This window comes from Zeus faber (genome assembly GCF_960531495.2).
Source record: "Zeus faber genome assembly, chromosome: 2".
Classification (NCBI taxonomy): Eukaryota; Metazoa; Chordata; class Actinopteri; order Zeiformes; family Zeidae; genus Zeus; species Zeus faber.
The window spans coordinates 11,847,717-11,869,058 of record NC_137189.1 but is presented as its reverse complement, the minus strand read 5'-3'; the positions used below and the strand labels follow the sequence as shown (position 1 = coordinate 11,869,058).

Sequence of the window (21,342 nt, the reverse complement as noted above, 5' to 3'; positions counted from 1 at the left end):
GCTGAGAAACAAGAGGTGAAACAACAGGCACAGCGAGTGGGGAGGCGGAAGGTAAAACGCAGACTGCCTGGCCCAACACTGCCCCCTGCTTGTGAAAATTAGGACACACTCAATCCAGGGCCAAAAGTGACTGAGGCAACTCGGCAGTATGATCAACGCACAAGAGAAGCATTGTTTCAATAAAAGGTAATAAGAATCCTACAGTAGGTGGAAATCTAGCGGCCAGACACCCAAATAAACTGCTGTCAAGATGAACTGCCGTTGTATAAGAAAGTAGTAGTTATTGTCGTGGTAGTAGCTGAGTAGCTTACCTGTGACCCGGGTGATATATAGCCGAGGTGATGCCATGGGAGTAGTGTGTGGAGAAACTGAAGCTGTGGTTCTCCTGAAAGCTCTGATTGGTTCCGACACTGAGAGAGAGGACGGAGGCAAAGTGATATTTAGGTAAACAATAAAATAAAATAAAATACCAATCAGATGTTTATGTATTAAAAAAAATATGGTCATAACAGACTTTGGAGTTATATTTTTTAATATAAAAAAGTGTATTCCAATTTATTGTATTTCTCCAATTTCAAAATGGATTTGAAAATTGTAATATCGAGGACATCGTTTGGAAGTTATGCAACCATTTTCTGCTTAAATCAAGACAATCACAAGTTAATTTCAAATATTTTATTTCTGTATTAGATGCGTCGGATGGTGTAGTGAAAAGTTGGTAGTAATTCTAATTAAGTATAAAATGTCAATATATCGATATAGAATCGTACCGTGAACCATCCCTTTTGATGGGAAGGTTCACGGATTGAATAGCTGTTGAATCAAGTCTCGAATCAAATCGAGAGATCCTGCCCAATATTCAGACCTAATTATGAAGTTACTTGAGGCACCACAGACGTATGCCAGAATAAATTAAAATAACCAATACAGCACTCAGGGAATTATTATTCAACTGGGCAAATAGGAGAAGCTGTGTAATGATGTAGATATATTTAACTAGAGCAGTGCAGATGTGATTGAAAATGTAGTAATGTAGAACTAAAAAAAAAGCAGGAGAGAACTCACACACACACACACACACACACACACACACACACACACACACACACACACACACACACACACACACACACACACACACACACACACACACACACAACTCACTGTCAGGGCTCGCCCATAATTCTCACACACTAATTCAAAGTGTACTGTATGAGCCTCCATATTGCATTGTGAGCTCCAGCTTTAAAAGCGAAGGTTCAAAACATGCCAGCATTTTTCCAGAAAATCTGCTGCAAATGCCTCTCACATTTTAATTAGCTTCCAACTAGCATAATGTGCAGGCACTCACATACACACAAACACACAGTACAAAGTATACATCAGCTCGGTCGTGTGTGACGCGCCGGAATTCACACACACACACACACACACACACACACACACACACACACACACACACACACACGAGATTCCAGTCATTCTCACCCTGTCTCGTGTCAGACTCAGACACACACACACACACAGTGTGATGATAAAGCCCTGATGTGTCATTGAATAAAGATTAGTAAGCCGTGGGTTTGGTAATTGAACATGACACAGGGTTCACAATGACACAAGTGTATTCACACACTTTCACATTTGACTGCATTTTAAAGTATATATATCTAGTGCAACATATTTCAAGTTGAAATATGTTGGACAATTCTTAATAATAAAAAATAAGAGACTATATTTAGTGCAAGAGTTTGTTGTTTTCCACCCATCACAGATCATGGTTTCTTTATGATGATTTTTTTCATTTTTTCATAAAAAAATAAATGTTCAACACGTCTTTTACTGCATATCGGAAAAAAACTAGACAATTCATTTGTTTTACAAAGGCCAGCAGTAGAAGATTTCATGCAAAAAAAATACATTTTCACACTTAAAAAAACAACATAAGATGGTAAAAACTCCCTGATAACTGAAAGTGAAATCAGACAAGGACCTCATTTTGTGGAACATATTTGGACGTCTCCTACCTGACCAGGTAGCTCTTCAGCGAGCCCCCGTAGGTGATGACGAGCAGCTCGGCCGACCACTGGGCACTCGCCGTGTACTCCAGGAAGATGAGGCCCACCGCCGCGTAGCTGAAGTCCCCCGGGAAACTCATGGCCTGAGAGGAGGGATGGAGGGAGAGAGAGAGAGAGAGAGAGAGAGAGAAAAGGTAGGGAAAGGGTGAGGAAGCCAGCAATTTTTCTGAACACACTTGGCCCATGATTCCTCGAGCCGTAAACCACAGAGAACTATAGTGACAGTTGAGTTTATTATAGAACAAATAAAGTACAAGTTTAATACACATGAGGGGGGGGGGCAAGGGGGGGTGGAATAAAATAAACAATGCAGAGAAAATGTGAATAAAGTTTCTTCATTTTTCATTCCAAGATAAACTAGACCTTTTGTTTTTTTCTTTTTAAATCAGGTCAGCAAATAACAAGGAGTCACCAGCAGTAGCATTTAACAGTGACAAGCACAAGAGCAGGATCGTTGAGGAAAAAGAAGAGGGAGGGGGGGAGGAGCGTGATGTCTGTATGTGTGTGTACTGTGGACTCAAAAAATAATAATAAATAAATAAATAAAAGAGCTGCAGCCCATGATGAAGATCTCAGACGTTGGAGGAAGTGTGTGGCGGGCAGAAGAATAAGTGCGCACATTCATCGCCTCTGACAAGGGGACAGAGAGATGGAAGAAGTGATAGGCAGGGAGACAGAAAGAGAGGAGAATAGATGAGATTGGGAGCAGAGAGTGTATGAAAATGGAGGGGAGTGGAGCAAGAACAACAGATGGAGTTGGAAATTGTGGCGGGGAGCAAGAGAGAGGGAGAGAGAGCCAGAGAGAGAGAGTGAGAGTAAGAGTGAGAGAGAGAGAGCGAGCGAAAGAGCGAGAGAGTGGGTGAAAAATTTACGGGTTGTAATGAAGACAGTGGATGAAGTGAGTGGAACAGGAGAAGAAAAACCGAGATAGACGAGAGGGAGTTTAAGAAAAGAATAATAGCAGCCAATAGGAAAGTTATGGCAGTAATGACAGCAGAACGGGGGACAAGGACAGCCCCTCCCCGGGGACAACTTATAACAACAAGTTTGAAGGTCTGCACGCCCACGCCTCCATCGCTGGAAAGTCAGGATTTAAAAAATACAAACTCGTCCTTGAGGATTGTCCATTTTGTCTTCATTGTTTTGTTGCAGATGTGAAAACTAAACCACCGCACAAGTAAAACATAAAAATTGTAATTTTGTTTTACAGCTGTTACTTTAGTTTTGTGCAAGAAGTTAAAATCCTTCACAGGCTTCAAAAAAATTATTGAAGCCTCACACAGTTAAATAAATAAACCAACTGAAACAATAAAATCTAATTAGCTAACAATCGGCTAACAATCAATTACCTAAATTATGCTCATTTTTCTTAAATACGCAGCTTTGCCCCGTTATAGTAGAACATCCTACTTCCAGCCGGGCCTCATAAAGTTTATACGGGGGAAGCCCTGCGGTCTCCACAAATTGGCTGATTTTTTACTCACTCTGAAATGATACAATAACAACAAGAAATTGTTGTAACCTCTACTGTAAATCAAAGAATGTTCAAGTTCAAACAAACAAAACTCACATAAGCATCTGCTGCCCTCCCCTTATCACACAGGGAAAATATGAGGAAACTTTGATGGAAAATGGATACGGAACTGATCATGTAGCTCATAGGGAAAAACAGAGACAACACAGCCACACGGTAAACTAGGGAGGGGGCGAGTGCCGTGTCAGCGGGAGAGAAGCCATAATCACGGTTACCGGGGGGATGACAAACAGCTCGCTGCCCATCAGGTCGAAGAGGCGCACGGTGCCGGTGCTCTCAGCGTAGGCCAGCAGTGTGCAGTCGGGGCTCCACGCCATGTGCCGCCACTGGGGGCTCGGGTCCTTTGGCACTGGAGAGAGAGGGGAAGAACATTTGGGTGTGAGGGCGGTGAGCACATGTGGGCTCAGATGAGAGGATGGATAGATGGATACGGCAGAAATTTATTTAACCCCGAAGGGAAATCGAGGTGCTACAGCAGCTCACATCAAAAACAGAAAAAGTTGGGAATATACGATCAACCAAAAAAAAAACTAAAAACGATAAACCTCTATATCAGCAATTCACATTCTGAAAAGTAAAGTTGAGATTTATTTCATTCATCACATATCATCAAATACACAGTATATATACACAGTACATACAGTATATCAAAATTCAATTAAAATTTCCTGTTTGGGAACCTATCTATCGGGCGCCTATGTACGGGGCGGGAGATGACAACGCAACCAGAAAGGCGAGTAAGAAGTAGAGAGGGCGAGAGAGAGAGAGAGAGACACAGGTGTACGCAGACACACACACGCACACGCACACACACACACACACACACACACACACACACACACACAACTGTACAAACCAGCACTCAAGGGGCGTAGCGAGCTAAACAAATACGGCAGGAATGAGGTACGGAAAACCCAAACAGCAAAGCAAGAAGCAAGGTGGGAGGGAGGGAGGGAGATATGGCTGGAAAAAAAGAAAAGAGGGAAACAGAGGAAAATAAGACAGCAAAGACAACAGTAACACAGGGAGCCACAGAGAGAAAGAGAGAGAGAGAGAGAGAGAGAGAGAGAGAGAGAGAGGAGGAAACTGTGTGAATAATCCCTTGCTTTGATGAAATGCGACGTGAAAAGAGCAGCAACGCTGCCGCGATACATCAACACGCTACTCTGCTTAATTCATCTGGGGACTCTTGCCAGAGTCGTACGTCTTAATGATCGTCTCTTAAGCACGTGCACGTGCTGTACATCTGCTCGCACGAATACAGCGAGCGAGGGAGTCACGCAGAGAGAGGGAGAGAGATCTGAGGCCATCAATTTAACTATTATTGAAGCGTAAGGTTCTGTTTTATCCATCTGCTGGCTCAGCAGTACTGGGAGTGTAATGGTAGAGGTATGATGAAGTGAGTTTGCCCGCCCCGCCCACCCGCCGCCACGTTCTCCAGGAAACGGCTGGGATACTACCCCCTCCCGGTGAGGAGGGATGGGACTCGAACTGCCCTCTTTTAAAGGCCCTCTCAAAATGAAGCCCCTCAGACGACACAGAACCTGGCTGACGGGGGCCCAAGCGTCAATAACAGCAATGGCCATCCTCGCTCACCGGTCAGAACAGCGTACTAGCACGCCAAACGATGCCAAACAACACCAAAGTAGTGTTAAAAAGTGTCAAAAAGCATTTGAAAACGCATCAGGATGGCAAAGTATGTTCGATAAAATGTCATAGTATGTAAACGCTGCACACTTCACTCACATGCGTATCTCACATGCCTTGTGAGGGCCAGACGCCAATAAAAAGGTTATATCTGCGGTCGTCCTAAATTGTCATCTGGGATTTTGGATATTGTGACTTTGCAATATATTTAAATGTTGTCTTAAAGACAGCATTACAGGAAAATAATGTTACTTTATGAACTTCATAGACCGCTCTCGCTGCTCTGCTCTGATCGATGCCTGCTTGGTTAAAACAACCAAATAAATACTGTGAAATTTGATTTTGTCAATATCGCCCAGCCCTGTACTGTATGACGATACAGTATCTCCGAGACGCCATCAATCTTTTAACTCACTTACTACCGGATGATAGTAGAAACATGTCGTATGTCTGTAGTACGCAGCATCGGAGAAGAGGTTTTGGAGTTCTGTTCCCCTTGTTAGACAGCGAGCATGTGTTCAGTCAAGTTGAACTTCCTTTCCAAAAACCATTCCCTCCTCCCCCGACCCCTAGTCACAGGTAGAGGTCATGGTCAAACACATAACGACCAGGTTCATTCGGAAGAATTCAGTTTGTCTTTCGTCTAAAGTTAAATTCGTAGTTGACAGCTCACCACAAGGTGGTTTGTTCGGCCAACCTTTTTGAGAGATTTTTTGTTGCCGCTTCTCTTTTGCGTCTTTTGCTGCGAGTGTTTTGACGACATGAAGTCTTTTCGAGAGTTTTTATCTACGCCTGGCTTAAAACTAACTAACAAAGTCACTCGTACTTGAAACGGACCAAGCGACAATGACCGTGCGTGCTTTTAAAGCAAGCATCCTGATGGACAGCATGCAGGCATAAGAGCAGTGGAACTTAAAAAAAAAAAAAAAGACAAAGAAACAACCGAACTTCGTCTGGCTTCTGTTTCAAGTTTGTCTGAGAAAAAAGGAAAAAGGGAAGAACACTTTGAGAACACGACGTACATTACTGTATCTGGCAAATGACAAACAAGCACCTCAGGCTTTGTGTTTGAGAAGCAATAAAGTTGTAAAAGGGAAGTTATGTGTTTGTTGATATCTCGTAACGGTGCGACTGGCTTTTACTGTGTGGATTCTGCGGCTGACAGATGCTTTTTTATTTTTATTTTTTTTGCAGCCCCTACTGGGCCACAGCGCAATCGAACTGAGGCGCTGGATATTGTCTGACTGGAATTTGAAATCGACAAAACCGCAAGGAGGTGCAGGGGGGAGAGACGGTGAAGGAAAGAGGCGGAGAGAGACAGAGAGAGGAGGGAATTAGTGAACGAATCAGACACCCGCTGAGAGAAATAATAGCTCCCCCAAATTTTAAGGCCCAGCTATGAAAGAGCGCCACAGGAAGAGGGCAATTTCGCGCCTCCACAAGCGTCGCGGAGGAGGAGCGGCCGGGACTATTAGGGAGTGAGAGTTGTGCCCCCCCCCGCAACTGCCACATTTCCACATAGATAACATTTTTTGGGTGGATGCTACTGTTGTGTTTGTTGTTGTTGTGTTCCTTTTTTTCTTTCCCCAACCATCGGAGAGGAGGAGAATTCCACCCGACGCCCCAATTGAACTTCCTATCTAAAGCCCGGCAGCTGCATTCATCACAGCTCAGCACTTATGAATTATGTACGGGGCGGGAGATGACAACGCAACACGAGAAAGGCGAGTAAGAAGGAGGGAGGGAGGGAGAGAGGGAGAGAGAGAGAGAGACACAGGTGTACGCAACCACCCACACACACACACACACACACACACACACACACACACACACACACACACACACACACACACACATTTAATGCGAACACCATCATGGCCAGGATCATAGCGAAATCTATTAGGACAAATCTCCGTGAAATGAAACTAAGTAAAAGTGAAATGAAGAGGGGAGATGAAATGGAATGAAGAAGAAGAAGAGAGGGGTCGCGGTTGATGCGGGGCCAGGGAGGACGGGGGGGGGGGGGGGGGGGGTGTACATTTATCCACAGTATGAACTATTTAGAAACACAGGGCCCACAATGAAGACTGGACCGAGCGGAATGGATAGAGAGGGAGAGAGAGAAAGAGGGACAAATTAAGAGAGAGGCAGAGTTGAGGGAAGAGTGACAGATTGAAAGCCAGTGTGAGAGGGATAAAGAAAATAAATGAAATGGGAAGATTAGGTATTCACTCTTCTTTTTCCATGTTTTTTGTGCTGTGATGTGTGATGTGATGTGTGAAGAACAAAAAGTTAAAAAAAAGGACATTTTTAATTTTTTGTTTTTATTTGGATGAGGGGTTGAAAACTGTCTGATTCTTTTCACCCCAATTGGGTTATTCCACGAAAAAACGTTTGTTTTTTTTACGTTTCGCTTCCATCATTCCTCCCACAAGCCAACCTTCCTAAACTGGTAAGAAACTAAATAAAAAGTGTCTAACACCGTTGTATTTTACATTCATACAATATGTTTAAAACACATTATTTCTGTATGAAGCAGTTTGGAATAATACGATTAAGGTTACATAGGCCTAGTCTAAAAATGAACAACGCAGGTTTGGCTTTGTTTATATTCATTCAATAAAATTTTGTAATCAATAACAATTTAATTATCCATTTTAATTATTATAGTAATAATTATGTATGAGGATTATTTATTTAGAATGGACCGTAAAAAAACAACTTGGTTTCCTGTATTCTTTATTCAAAAATAAAGGCCGAGATATGATGTCAATTCGACATTTGGGAGTGTGGAGGCAAAAAGGAAATCCTTGGCTACTTGAATACAAATATTAGACTGAACTAAATAAATACTGTTATGAAGATTGCAAGTTATGTTTCTGGTCTGGAACAATTAAATATGAATACATTTTCAATTTTGTTGTCGGTAAAAAAATATTGTTTGTTTCCGCTACCCGCACTAGTCCGGACACCCACTCTGGAAACAGCTTTCATCAGAGACCCAGAATTAGATTGCGCCACACGGATGTAATTTTTCCATCGGTTTATCCTTAACTCGATTTGATCTGATCATTTTTTCCGGGACAAGCTCCTGGTTAGAAAGAGCAATTAAAAGCAAAGGCAGGCTAATTCCATAGCTTATCAACCGATCAGGGTGATTATTTTTTGACCAGGCGCTGAGAGGTTGTGTTTAATGACTGGCAGTGTCGTGGATGAGGATGATTATCTACGCTGCTGTTCACTCCCCATCCCCAACACATTCTAATTAACTCCCATCGTCAATATTATTCATGGAGACAAACTTCCAGTAGACACACACACACACAAACACAGGCATAGAAACACACCCACCCACCCACCCACCCACCCACCCACCCACCCACCCACCCACCCACCCACACACACACACACACACACACACACACACACACACACACACACACACACACACACACACACACACGACAAAGATACAAAACTCTCACTACTCTGAAGTTAGTTCTTTTGTATGTCGTAAAATATGTTTGTGTCATCCATGTAGTTGAGTAATATTCTTACCTTGGCACTTCCCGATGACCGAGCCAAAGTCATCTCTGGCAGACCTGACACACACAAAAACACACGGATGCTATGATGTGAGGGGTCAGAGAGGATCTGAAATTATGATTTAAGATGATATAAGTAAGAACATAACCACTAACACACACCCTCAAGGGTGCCACCGCATGCACACAGCATAAATACAACATCAATGACAACATTGATGTTGTGTCTGAAGCAGATGGGCTGAACCGGCTGCTGTTTAGCCTTGTGGGGAAAGGAGCTTGAGCTCTTAGCTTCACTCCAATTCACAACCAGCTAGGTATGAAGCAGGCAATGGAAACATTTTTGTGTCTTAACAATCCACTCATAAACAAAGAGAAGGTGTTTCGTTAAGGAACACAAGCCCTTCACTGCAGTGGTGCCCACACTGGGCTCTTCAATGACAGGAAGCAATGACAAAAGTGAAGCATTCCCAAAAGTGCGTAAATAAAAGCCAACAATAATACTTCAATGCGTCTTCAAACAAGATTTTATTGTTGAACAACGCAGAATTTCCACTGAAGAACACATTTGTGATACAGTCTTCCACTAACTTCCTGTACCAGAGGACATGAAGTGCTGTATACAGATTATGTGTTTCGCTTTTGATTCTGTTGCACTTTAAAGTATGGATTACAATTTGTCATTAGGGTACAGTGCTGACTGAGTGACATTCTTTTATCCATATCGCAGGGAAATTGGCGAAGTTTGGGAAAATAACTACAGCACAATGCATTTTCTCCCTCTCTTTCGCTGTCTCAGCCTCTCTCATCGCAACACATTTAGGCTGCGTCAGGTAAGGTGTCAATCAAAGAGAATTGAATTAAATTGTAAAATGACTTTTGAATGCCAGACTGTGATTGTTTTAACCACACTTGTGTTCTTTCCTCTCAATAGGCGAAAACTCCTCTTTTTAGTCTTGATGCTAAACCACAACGACTGTACACACACACACACACGCACAACGTCCACTCAGCAGACACAGCCTGACACTGCAGCTTTTACAGAACAGTATACAATACATCACCCAATTAATTAACTCAGACATAAAACACGCAAACAGCAAGGGAAAGTGAGAGGGAGGGAAAAAGAACGCTTAAAACACTGGCTCAATGGTCAATAATTACCTAATCTCCACACACTGGTCCTGAACCACTGCCAACAGTTTGCCATTACTGTGGAGGGAGAGAGAGAGAGAGAGAGAGAGAGAGAAAGAGAGAAAGAGAGAGACCAGTCCAATCACAAGTTTTTTTTACAGTAAGTTACATGCACAAAAGTTAAATTACAGAAGCATGTCTGGGAAATTAGCAACGCCTTGTAAATATTACAGACATAAAGAGGTGGACGTCAAACAGACAAAAGATGTAATGAAGACTTGAAGAGGGCAAATAGGTGACGACGCAGAAGGTAATTTACACATGTGTGTGTGTGGAAAGTACCGTTGTGAAGGGTTTACCGTAGGAATGACACCGGAGAGAGAGAGAGAGCGGGTGAGATAGGGCAAGGCTTGAGAAGAGGGGAACTGATGGGAGACATTAAGGAGGTAACGAGAGGGGGTGAAAGGGGAGAGAAGATTGGAATTGAAGAGATAACAGAAGCCAATGAGAAGATGAGGCATTTTAAAGCACTGGACACCTGCGCCACCACCGGCAGCACCACCCACCGGCCCTTGGCACCCGGATCAATAGCCAATTCAACCCGGCCTTTCTGCCCTGGTGTGTTAGTTGTAGAGAGCATAATGAAATGATTGGTGGAGGCAACTCCGACCAAGAAGGCGACGGCTTAGAGGATGTCACAAACAAAGTAGCCCGGATCCAGGCATTGATGGAAAGTGTGTGTGTGTGCGTGTGCGTGTGTGCATGTGTGCGTGTGTGTGTGTGTGTGTGTGTGTGTTACCTCGCCAGCACAAGCTGCCAGTTGATCTGCTTGCTGGCCAGCCGGATGAGCCCAGGTGGCAGAGAGGAGCTGGAGGGACTGGTTTGGATTCCCCCAAAATAATAAAAATAAAAAGAGAAAAAATAAAAAGTTTAGTGAGGCAATCGAGAAAACACAGCAACAACGACGACAAAAAAAGACCAATTACACAGATATGTGATATTAATCTTTTGGATGAGTTTTGATGTGATGTCATAGTCTCAGCTTGGATCACATGAAAATAGATGTATTTGTTTATTTGTGTTGGATTTGATTGAATTGAATCTAAGTTTTTGTGATGTGTCAGTCGTAATAAAATAGTTTTTAATTTGCAGAAATGTATTCCAATTACATTTCTGTTTATTTTAATTGTTCTGTGAAATGTGTCTATTTGAATTTCTTTGGGATTGGCAGAATTGCTTTTCATGTTTGTCTTCATACATTTGGGTGTAATCTCATGTATAATCTATTTAGGGAACATATGGTCCGAGAGACGGGGATGGAGCCAAGATGTCGACTGCTGGAAGCAAACACAGCAGCTGGCCTGGAACTAAATGCCGCAGGGACATATTGATCCGATTTGTTGATTTTATCTTTGTAATTCTCAATAACTGTCGTAATCTATTATGTTGAGATTGACAGTACGTTTAGCTTGGCAAATCAAGTGTAATTCCTGATATAGCCACAGTGGGCTATCTCATCTACAGACGCAGGAATTGATAAATATTTAAGTAGGTTATAGCCCTCTGCTGAATGGATAAGTACTGTACTGTAGGTCTCATGCCAGAGAGTTATTGCCTCCACTGTGGACCAAAACAAGCCATCTGTCTTGTATGTCTGTCAGATAAGGTTCAAAACAAGCAGCAAATGACTCTACTGCCAAAAATAAAGTCACTCTTCATTTGTAAAAATATCTGTTAGAATGCACAGGGCCTCTGAGATGTGTCTGCGGTACATTTCGGGATGTAAAGATGAACTGTGACATCTGGAGCTCTTTGACTGAGTTGCGTGTGAGGTTGCACGACGAGAGCCCACTATAATATGTCTATGCAATAAATCTCCAAAGAACGCATTGCAAATACATTCCAAATCCTTGCTCACATGAGCAGAGCATTTAAGGGGGGGAACGTATATTACACATGCAAATGGAAGATGCAAAAAGAGAGTAAAGCACTTTAGAGAAAGTTCAGATAAGGCATGACTGATGTTCTAATGCTGTGCAAAATCGATACTATGCGGTGTCTCTTCCCTTCAATATTAATATTAGTGCACAAGTTCATAAATCACTATTTACAGTATGCAAGTAGTCAAACTATATAACTAGGAGGAGGAAGAGAATGTAATTATTTTTGATAATTTAATTAAATTTGTATGAATGTAATATTGAATTCTAATTATTAAATGGAGCGGCACATGTCTGCATGCGTCATATACATAAGTGCTTGGAACAAAACCTCAAGATGAAAACACCACCATTATAGAGTATGAGGTCCAGCTAAGACTCTTCTCACCCTATGCACCACAATAGTGGAACAAGCTTCCCACCAGCCATCACCAGCCATCTTTCACAGGAGACCGAGGATTCCTCCAGTCGGGAAATATCCCGATTCCTCCTTCACTGACCTCCGCACATTGTAAGGAACTTCTACCCGTTCTGCTGTTTCCTAACCTGAGCTCGGCACACTTCCCACCCTCCCCATGTATGTTTGTCCATTTGTCCTCTCTGTGATTCTACTGATGTTTCTTGTCGTAATTGGAGGCTTTTGTGATGATGACTGTGATATCGAAGTAACTTTGGATAAAAACGCCTGCTTACAAAATTAAAGCTAATGTTCAAAGATTTTCAACAATGAAATCTGATTATTTTTGAATCAAAGCATTACAGTATATCAATGGCTTTTTGCAAGCATTTGGCATTCCACATTACTACACACAAAACCAATTCACAGTCACTACAAAGCCTAGCCTCCCGAGCTTATTTGTAAAGATTAGCATTAGAATTAGCAGTACTTTTAAGAGAATGATAACACGAGATCCGTGAATACATTTGATCTGAATATCCCTTGTGTGCCAGAAGTGTGTAGAAGGGGAGGAGTTAATCTAGATAAAGGACAAGCCCAAACAAAAGGAAAATGCTGCACATTTTGCCTTTAAAGGGGACCTATCATGCAAAATTGACGTTTTCAGTGCTTGTGGGCATACACTTGGGTCTCTGATGGGCCTAACAGTCAGTTCTTTGTGGAGCTGTCTGTTTCGGAAAACATATCCTAAAACAAGCCGTTCGGCTTTGCTGCCCTAATCGATGCCAACGAGAGCTTCATTCTAAATGAGTGAAAATTTGCAAAAAAACAATAAAGTTTATCAGTTTGAGCATGAAATATCTTGTCTTTGTAGTGTATCCAATTTAATATAGGTTGAAAAGGATTTGCAAATCACTGTATTCTGTTTTTATTTACATTTTACACAACGTCCCAACTTCATTGGAATTGGGGTTTGTAGAACCGCCCCCCCTCTGAGTAACTCAACAAATCTTTTGAAAGAAAGAGGAAGTATTACCAACTGTCGGTGAAGAAACTGCAGACGATGGAAATGTAAGTATTTAAAAAATAATTCTGCTGTGTTAATTTCTTAAAAAGAAAAACGTATGCAGCACATACAGTAGACTATGGTGCGCGATCCGCTGACATTTATCCAAACAAAAGCAATAAAAACAGTGTATTTTTATTGTAGATGTATTAATTTATTTTATTTCCTCACGTTTACATGAAGCAAAAAAAAAACATGTCTGAGAGTCCCGGTGGGTCGAGGTGTGATGTCCGTGTCTCCCACAAGCTTGGAGCACGGCAATGTAGGTCAGAACAAACTTTTAAATTAGGCCAGCTATATATATATATATATATATATATATACACACACACACACACACACACACACTCACCGGCACTTTATTCAAGATGTTTATTAATCACATACATAAACATACTTTCATACATATATGCAGTGAAATGTAAATAATATTAGGTACGCCTGTTTAATTGCTTGTTAACAAAAATAGCTAATCAGCCAATCACGTGGCAGCAACTCATTGCATTTAGGCATGTAAACATGGTGAGGATGACTTGCTGAAGTTCACTGTACTCCAATAGCCTCCACAGTCACCAGATCTCAATCCAATAGAGCACCTTTGAGATGTGGTGGAGATTGGCATCATGGATGTGCAGCCGACAAATCTGCAGCAACTGCGTGATGCTATCATGTCAATATGGATCAAAATCACTGAGGAATGTTGTTGAATCTATGCCACGAAGAATTAAGGCAGTTCTGAAGGCAAAAGAGTCCAACGCGGTACAAGCAAGGTGTATCTAATAAATATATATATATATATATATATATATATATATATATATATATACACACACACACACACACACACACACACACACACACACACACACACACACACACACACACACACACACACACACACACACACACACACACACACACACACAGTGGAGGAAATAATTATTTGATCCCTCACTGATTTTGTAAGTTTGCCCACTGACAAAGAAATTAACGGTCTATAATTTTAGTGGTAATTTTTGTTAGGTTTATTATAACAGTGAGAGACAGAATATCAAAAAGAAAATCCAGAAAATCACATTAAATAAAATACACCACTCACAAAAAGTTAGGGATATTTGGCTTTTGGGTGAAATTTATGGAAAATGTAAAAGGTTTAAGCTACAGTGATATACAGTGGGGCAAAAAAGTATTTAGTGAGCCACCATTTGTGTAAGTTCTCCCACTTAAAAAGATGAGAGAGGCCTGTTATTTTCATCATAGTACACTTCAACTATGAGAGACAGAATGGGGGGGAAAGAATCCAGGAAATCACATTGTAGGATTTTTAATGAATTAATTGGTAAATTCCTCGGTAAAATAAGTATTTGGTCACCTACAAACAAGCAAGATTTCTGGCTTTCACAGACCTGTAACTTTTTCTTTAAGAGGCTCCTCTGTCCTCCACTCCTTACCTGTATTAATGGCACCTGTTTGAACTCGTTATCAGTATAAAAGACACCTGTCCACAACCTCAAACAGTCACACTCCAAACTCCACTATGGCCAAGACCAAAGAGCTGTCAAAGGACACCAGAAACAAAATTTTAGACCTGCACCAGGCTGGGAAGACTGAATCTGCAATAGGTAAGCAGCTTGTTGTGAAGAAATCAACTGTGGGAGCAATTATTAGAAAATGGAAGACATACAAGACCACTGATAATCTCCCTCCATCTGGGGCTCCACGCAAGATCTCACCCCATGGGGTCAAAATGATCCCAAGAATGGTGAGAAAACATCCCAGAACCACACGGGGGGACCTAGTGAATGACCTGCAGAGAGCTGGGACCAAAGTAACAAAGGCTACCATCAGTAACACACTACGCCGCCAGGGACTCAAATCCTGCAGTGCCAGACGTGTCCCCCTGCTTAAGCCAGTACATGTCCAGGCCCGTCTGAAGTTTGCTAGAGAGCATTTGGATGATCCAGAAGAGGATTGGGAGAATGGTCAGATGAAACCAAAATATAACTTTTTGGTAAAAACTCAACTTGTCCTGTTTGGAGGAGAAAGAAAGCTGAGTTGCATCCAAAGAACACCATACCTACTGTGAAGCATGGGGGTGGAAACATCATGCTTTGGGGCTGTTTTTCTGCAAAGGGACCAAGACGACTGATCCGTGTAAAGGAAAGAATGAATGGGGCCATGTATCGTGAGATTTTGAGTGAAAACCTCCTTCCATCAGCAAGGGAAGATGAAACGTGCCTGGGTCTTTCAGCATGAAAATGATCCCAAACACACCGCCCGGGCAACGAAGGAGTGGCTTCGTAAGAAGCATTTCAAGGTCCTGGAGTGGCCTAGCCAGTCTCTAGATCTCAACCCCATAGAAAATCTTTGGAGGGAGTTGAAAGTCCGTGTTGCCCAGCGACAGCCCCAAAACATCACTGCTCTAGAGGAGATCTGCATGGAGGAATGGGCCAAAATACCAGCAACAGTGTGTGAAAACCTTGTGAAGACTTACAGAAAACGTTTGACCTCTGTCATTGCAAACAAAGGGTATATGACAAAGTATTGAGATGAACTTTTGTTATTGACCAAATACTTATTTTCCACTATAATTTGCAAATAAATTCTTTAAAAATCAGACAATGTGATTTTCTGGATTTTTTTTTCTCATTTTGTCTCTCATAGTTGAAGTGTACCTATGATGAAAATAACAGGCCTCTCTCATCTTTTTAAGTGGGATAACTTGCACAATTGGTGGCTGACTAAATACTTTTTTGCCCCACTGTATATCATGAAAGTAGAGCATTTAAGTAGAAGCATGCAATGGTGATTTCCTCATCTCAGACATATATTTAAACAAAAGCCAACAACAGTGGTGGGTAAACCACAACAAAAAATGTCAATGTCTCAATAACTGGTCATGTGGCCTTGAGCATCAATTACAGCTTGACAACGACGTCTCATGCTGTTCACAAGTCGACTTATTGTCTGCTGAAGCATGGCCCCCCACTCTTCTTGAAGGGCGGCCCTCAGGTCATTGAGGTTCTGGGGTACAGAGTTACGAGCCTCTACACGGCGACTCAGCTGATCCCACAGGTTTTCTATGGGATTCAGGTCTGGAGAAAGTGCAGGCCACTCCATTTGAGGTGCCCCAGTCTCCAGCAGCTGTTCCCTAATGATGCCACCTCCATGAGCTGGAGCATTGTCGTCCATGAAGATGAAATCTTCATCATCTGTGTTTTTCATGTAGGGGCACAATGACTGGATTAATGATGTTATTCAGGTAGTATGGGCTTGTCACTGTACCATTCACAAAGTGTAGGGCAGTTCTGTATTGACTAGACACACCTTCCCACACTGTAACACCACCACCACCAAAGGCTCGTCTGGTGACAACAGTGGCTGATGCATAGCGCTCTCCTTGACGTCTCCAACATCGTTGGCGGCCATCATTTCTGCTCAACATGAATCGACTTTCATCAGAGAACAGCACTGAGGCCACTGGTCCCTCGTCCAGCGTAAATGCTCCCTGGCCCATGCAAGACGATGATGCCTGTGCCTGGTGGTGTGGTCAGGTACCCTTGCAGGTCGTCTAGCAGGCAGACCACGCCAATGTAAATGGTTTTGAATAGTCTGACGTGACACTTGGGTGCCTCTCACCTCCCTTAAATGTGCCTGGAGTTGAGTGGCATTCATCATCCGGTTCCGCAGGGCACTGTTCACAATGAAGCGCTCATCAGTGTGGGATGTGGCCAAAGGACGTCCACTTCTATGCCTTTCTGTGACTCTTCCAGTCTCTCTGTGTCTCTGTTGCAACCTGCTGATGACACTCTGTGACACTCTAAGCTCAGTGGCCACTTCCCTCTGAGAACATCCTGTTTGAAACCTCACAATGGCGAGGTACTGTTGATCAGTTGTTAGGCGTCGTCTTGGTCTCATGATGTCAAAATGTGAACAGCATGATGAAGAGGACTGTTTAAATACCAATTCTAATTGAACCAGGAAATGTATTGGTCGATTCATGGATCAAACACTTGTTGTGAATTTTGCCGTTCAGCTCCTTGTTAGAGAACAGCAAGTTGTGCAAAAAGTACTGAAACATTGAACAGTTGGACATGTGCATTCAAAGCTTTAGAGAAGGTCAAATTAAGTTGACCTGTAAAGGTTATAGTGCATTTTAGGTTCATCCTGAAATTTCACCCAAAAGCCAAATATCCCTAACTTTTTGTGAGTAGTGTATATAAATTATTTTGCATTTCATTGAGTGAAATAAGTATTTGATCCCCTACCAACTGTAAAGAATTCTGGCTCCCACAGATTAGTCCACTTGCTTTAAGAAAGTACTCCTAATTTCAACTCGTTACCTGTATAAAAGACACCTGTCCACAGAATCAATCAATCAATCAGACTCCAACCTCTCCATCATGAGCAAGACCAAAGAGCTGTCTAAGGCCATCTGGGACAAGATTGTAGACCTGCACAGGGCCAGAATGGGCTACAAGAGCATTGGCAAGAAGCTGGGTGAGAGGAGACAACTGTTGGCGCGATTATTCGAAATGGAAGAAACACAAAATCACCGTCAATCTCCCTTGGTCTGGGGCTTCACGCAAGATCCCACCTTGTGGGGTATCAATGATCATGTGAAAGGTGAGGGGTCAGCCCAGAACTACACAGGGGGAGCTTGGTAATGATCTCAAAGTAGCTGGGACCACAGTCACCAAGAAAACCATTGGAAACACACTACGCCATAATGGATTAAAATCCTGCAGCGCCCGTCAGGTCCCCCTGCTCAAGAAGCCCGTCTGAAGTTTGCCAATGAACACCTGAATGATTCAGAGAATGCTTGGGAGAGGGTGATGTGGTCAGATGAGACCAAAGTCGAGCTCTTTGGTATCAATGCGACTCGCCGTGTTTGGAGGAAGAGGAATTCTGACTATGACCCCAAGAACAGCATCCCCACCGTCAAGCATGGAGCTGGAAGCATTATGCTTTGGGGGTGTTTCTCTGCTAAGGGGACAGGTCGACCTATCGCATCGAGGGTAAGATGGATGGGGCCATGTACCGTGAAATCCTGGGTGACAACCTCCTTCTCTCCGCCAGGACACTAAAAACGGGTCGTGGATGGGTCTTCTAGCACGACAATGACCCAAAACATACAGCCAAGGCAACAAAGGAGCGGCTCAAGAAGAAGCACATTAAGGTCATGGAGTGGCCTGGCCAGTCTCCGGACCTTAAAGACTTGGAGAGGATCTGCAGAGAGGAGTGGTCCAACTTTCCTCCTGAGATGTGTGCAAACCCGGTAATCAACTAGTATACTGGTATACAAGAAACGTCTGCCCTCTGTACTTGCCAACAAGGGTTTCTCCACCAAGTACTAAGTCATGTTTTGATAGGGGGTCAATTACTTATTTCACTCAATGAAATGCAAAATAATTTATATCTTTTATTTAATGTGATTTTCTGGATTTTCTTTTTGATATTCTGTCTCTCACTGTTATAATAAACCTAACAAAAATTACCACTAAGATTATAGGCCGTTCATTTCTTTGTCAGTGGGCAAACTTACAAAATCGGTGAGGGATCAAATAATTATTTCCTCCACTGTATATACACACATATATATATACACACACACACACACACACACACACACACACACACACACACACACACACACACACACACACACACACACACACATTTTATATATATATATCCACGCACACACACACATATATATATATATATATAGACACACAGGCACACACATATATACAGTGGTACCTCGACTTACGACTGTAATTCGTTCTATAAGAACAGTCGCATGTTGAAGCAATTTTTCCCCATATAAATTATGAAATCATGAAGGGTGAAAATAAACAAAATACACAGCACAAACACAGTCAATATGAAAAAAAATATCGATAAGCCACAAATATATATATATATAATTATTATATTTTTTTTTAAGCTGGTGAAAGTTACAGGAATATTTGAGATTTAAACACAAGAATCATTGTTCAGCTACCATCATTTCAGTTTGCTCCGCTTTTCAGTTTTGCATGTGTGTGTGTGGGGAGGGTCCGTTAAACATATGCAGGATTTATTTTGTCTGTGTCCGATTATTATTAATAATTTCTCAGGCTGTACCCTACTCAGAATGTTGTCAGTCGAATCGGATTCGGCTGTTCAATGAGAATATGAACAGGGCACAGCTCTCCGCAATCAGGGCGCAGGGACGATTCAGGCACATAAAAATATATAATTTATTATTTATTTACTTATTTATAATTCCTAATTGAAATGTTATCCCTGTGCATCGTTGAAGCTTCAATCTGTTTTATCCTGTTATTGTAATTATACATGGAATGCACATGTAATGCAAGTGCCAGCGCCTGCCCGTAGAACCGCGGTTGTATGTTGCTTTTCACAGCGGTAAGAAAAAATTCATAGCGTCAAAGCCCTAGTAGTATGTCGGCAAAAAACTTCTGAAACATGTCTTGGGGACCTCAGAGATGTATATGATTGTGGCCGTTTCGTCACAGACGATGGGGGGTTGTTAACACCAGTTTATTGCAGAGATGAGGCTAGGTGGAATTAGCCAGGAGCAGATAGAACATGTCATGACATGGGCTCCTATCCTGAGTGAGTGTGTGGATGGGGTTTTTAAACCTGACGCTCCCAAGAGATGTACTTACCTATACCACAAATAGTGCAAGATGAATCGGAATGGTCCTGTAAAATATTTTCAGATCAGAGTGAATATCTGTAACATTAAGAATGCTTATACACATAGTACTGTATCGACAGGAACCACGGGAGGATGATCTTTCACTCTGGTACCACTTAAAGTACCCTGCATGCTTATTTTCGAGGTGTTCTCGTGTTTTTGGTGGTACATTCCACACGTTGGAATTGTTAGTCCACTGTTTATTATTTAGTTCTGGAGCACTTTTAATGAAAAGAGTATAACAAAAAGTATTCATTGTATACTGTAAATATAGGACACTGTGGCACTATTGTGTAAACATATGTGAATTATATTCACACTTGTAATGACAGTTTAAATCCATTCAATTCAGATGAGAGGATGAAGAAACCCTCCATACACGCAACCTCTTGGAGGCCCAGAACGGCCATACCTTCCTTTTTTGTGTAGAAAGGCAAAAGGTTGGTGACACTAATTGTGGTTATTCAACTTTAAAATGTTAATGTTGGAGATGAGACGTGGTTATGTATTATTATTGCATAGTGGCGTGCCTACACAATGGCAACTCAATAAAACAACTTCAAAGTGGATCAGAAAGAAAGCATAAGTTAAGAGTTACCTGTCACAGCTTTTGCAATAACCGACGTGCTGTGCTCCTTGTTGCCGCGTAACTGAAAATCAGAGTTTAAATATGAAACAACGATACATTGTCAAGTCATAGATCATCCAACACTGATAGAACCTGCGTGTTCATTATCAACCCACTCGCAGGCGCAAAATCAAGTTCCATGATTTATAACAAATCAACGAATCGCGCCATTTCAAGCGCATGCTAACGTGTTGACCACCTTTACAATGAGGCAACGTTGTGTCTTTTGAAACAAGCAATGTTTATTATTTCAAAGCACTTAAGTCGTGATGTCACAGTGTCAGGCCTACGGCCCTAATCACAAGTTTATAGTGAGACGTGGCTCACCAATGCCCGCCCGAAGCGCACGGGGCACCGACGGATAACGTTTACACGCAATTTTTTTTATTTTTTTTATTATTATTATTTTTTTACAAATCACCAAAATTATACTGTGACTGACCTGAGTGTCCGTCTCGGGCGGCCATTCAGTGTTAATAAGTAAATCGTACAAAATATTCTCATCTTCGCACTCAACGTTGCTGCGTTCGGCCATGTTTACGCAGCCAGCTGTCAATCTCGCTACGGTGGGCGGTGAGGGGAAAAAGTAGACACAAATAATGCAATTGGTAAGCATTCGCATCTGTGTTAGTGTATGAAAAGAAAGGAACAGGGCAATATAAACGAC

General features: G+C 42.1%; 1 protein-coding gene across 1 annotated transcript in view; it reads right to left on the bottom strand.

Moving 5' to 3' along the window:
- nbas (NBAS subunit of NRZ tethering complex) overlaps positions 1 to 21,210 on the bottom strand; it is a gene marked incomplete at both ends in the record, with an annotated part of 203,143 nt that extends 181,933 nt beyond the window's left edge. The window contains 9 exons of the mRNA XM_080022664.1: positions 312 to 410; positions 2,025 to 2,158; positions 3,825 to 3,958; positions 8,815 to 8,858; positions 9,966 to 10,013; positions 10,735 to 10,812; positions 20,016 to 20,052; positions 20,646 to 20,697; positions 21,118 to 21,210. Of these exons, the coding sequence (XP_079878790.1) occupies positions 312 to 410; positions 2,025 to 2,158; positions 3,825 to 3,958; positions 8,815 to 8,858; positions 9,966 to 10,013; positions 10,735 to 10,812; positions 20,016 to 20,052; positions 20,646 to 20,697; positions 21,118 to 21,210 (719 nt within the window). The remainder of the gene's footprint in view (positions 1 to 311; positions 411 to 2,024; positions 2,159 to 3,824; positions 3,959 to 8,814; positions 8,859 to 9,965; positions 10,014 to 10,734; positions 10,813 to 20,015; positions 20,053 to 20,645; positions 20,698 to 21,117) is intronic.
- Positions 21,211 to 21,342: the final 132 nt, after the last annotated feature.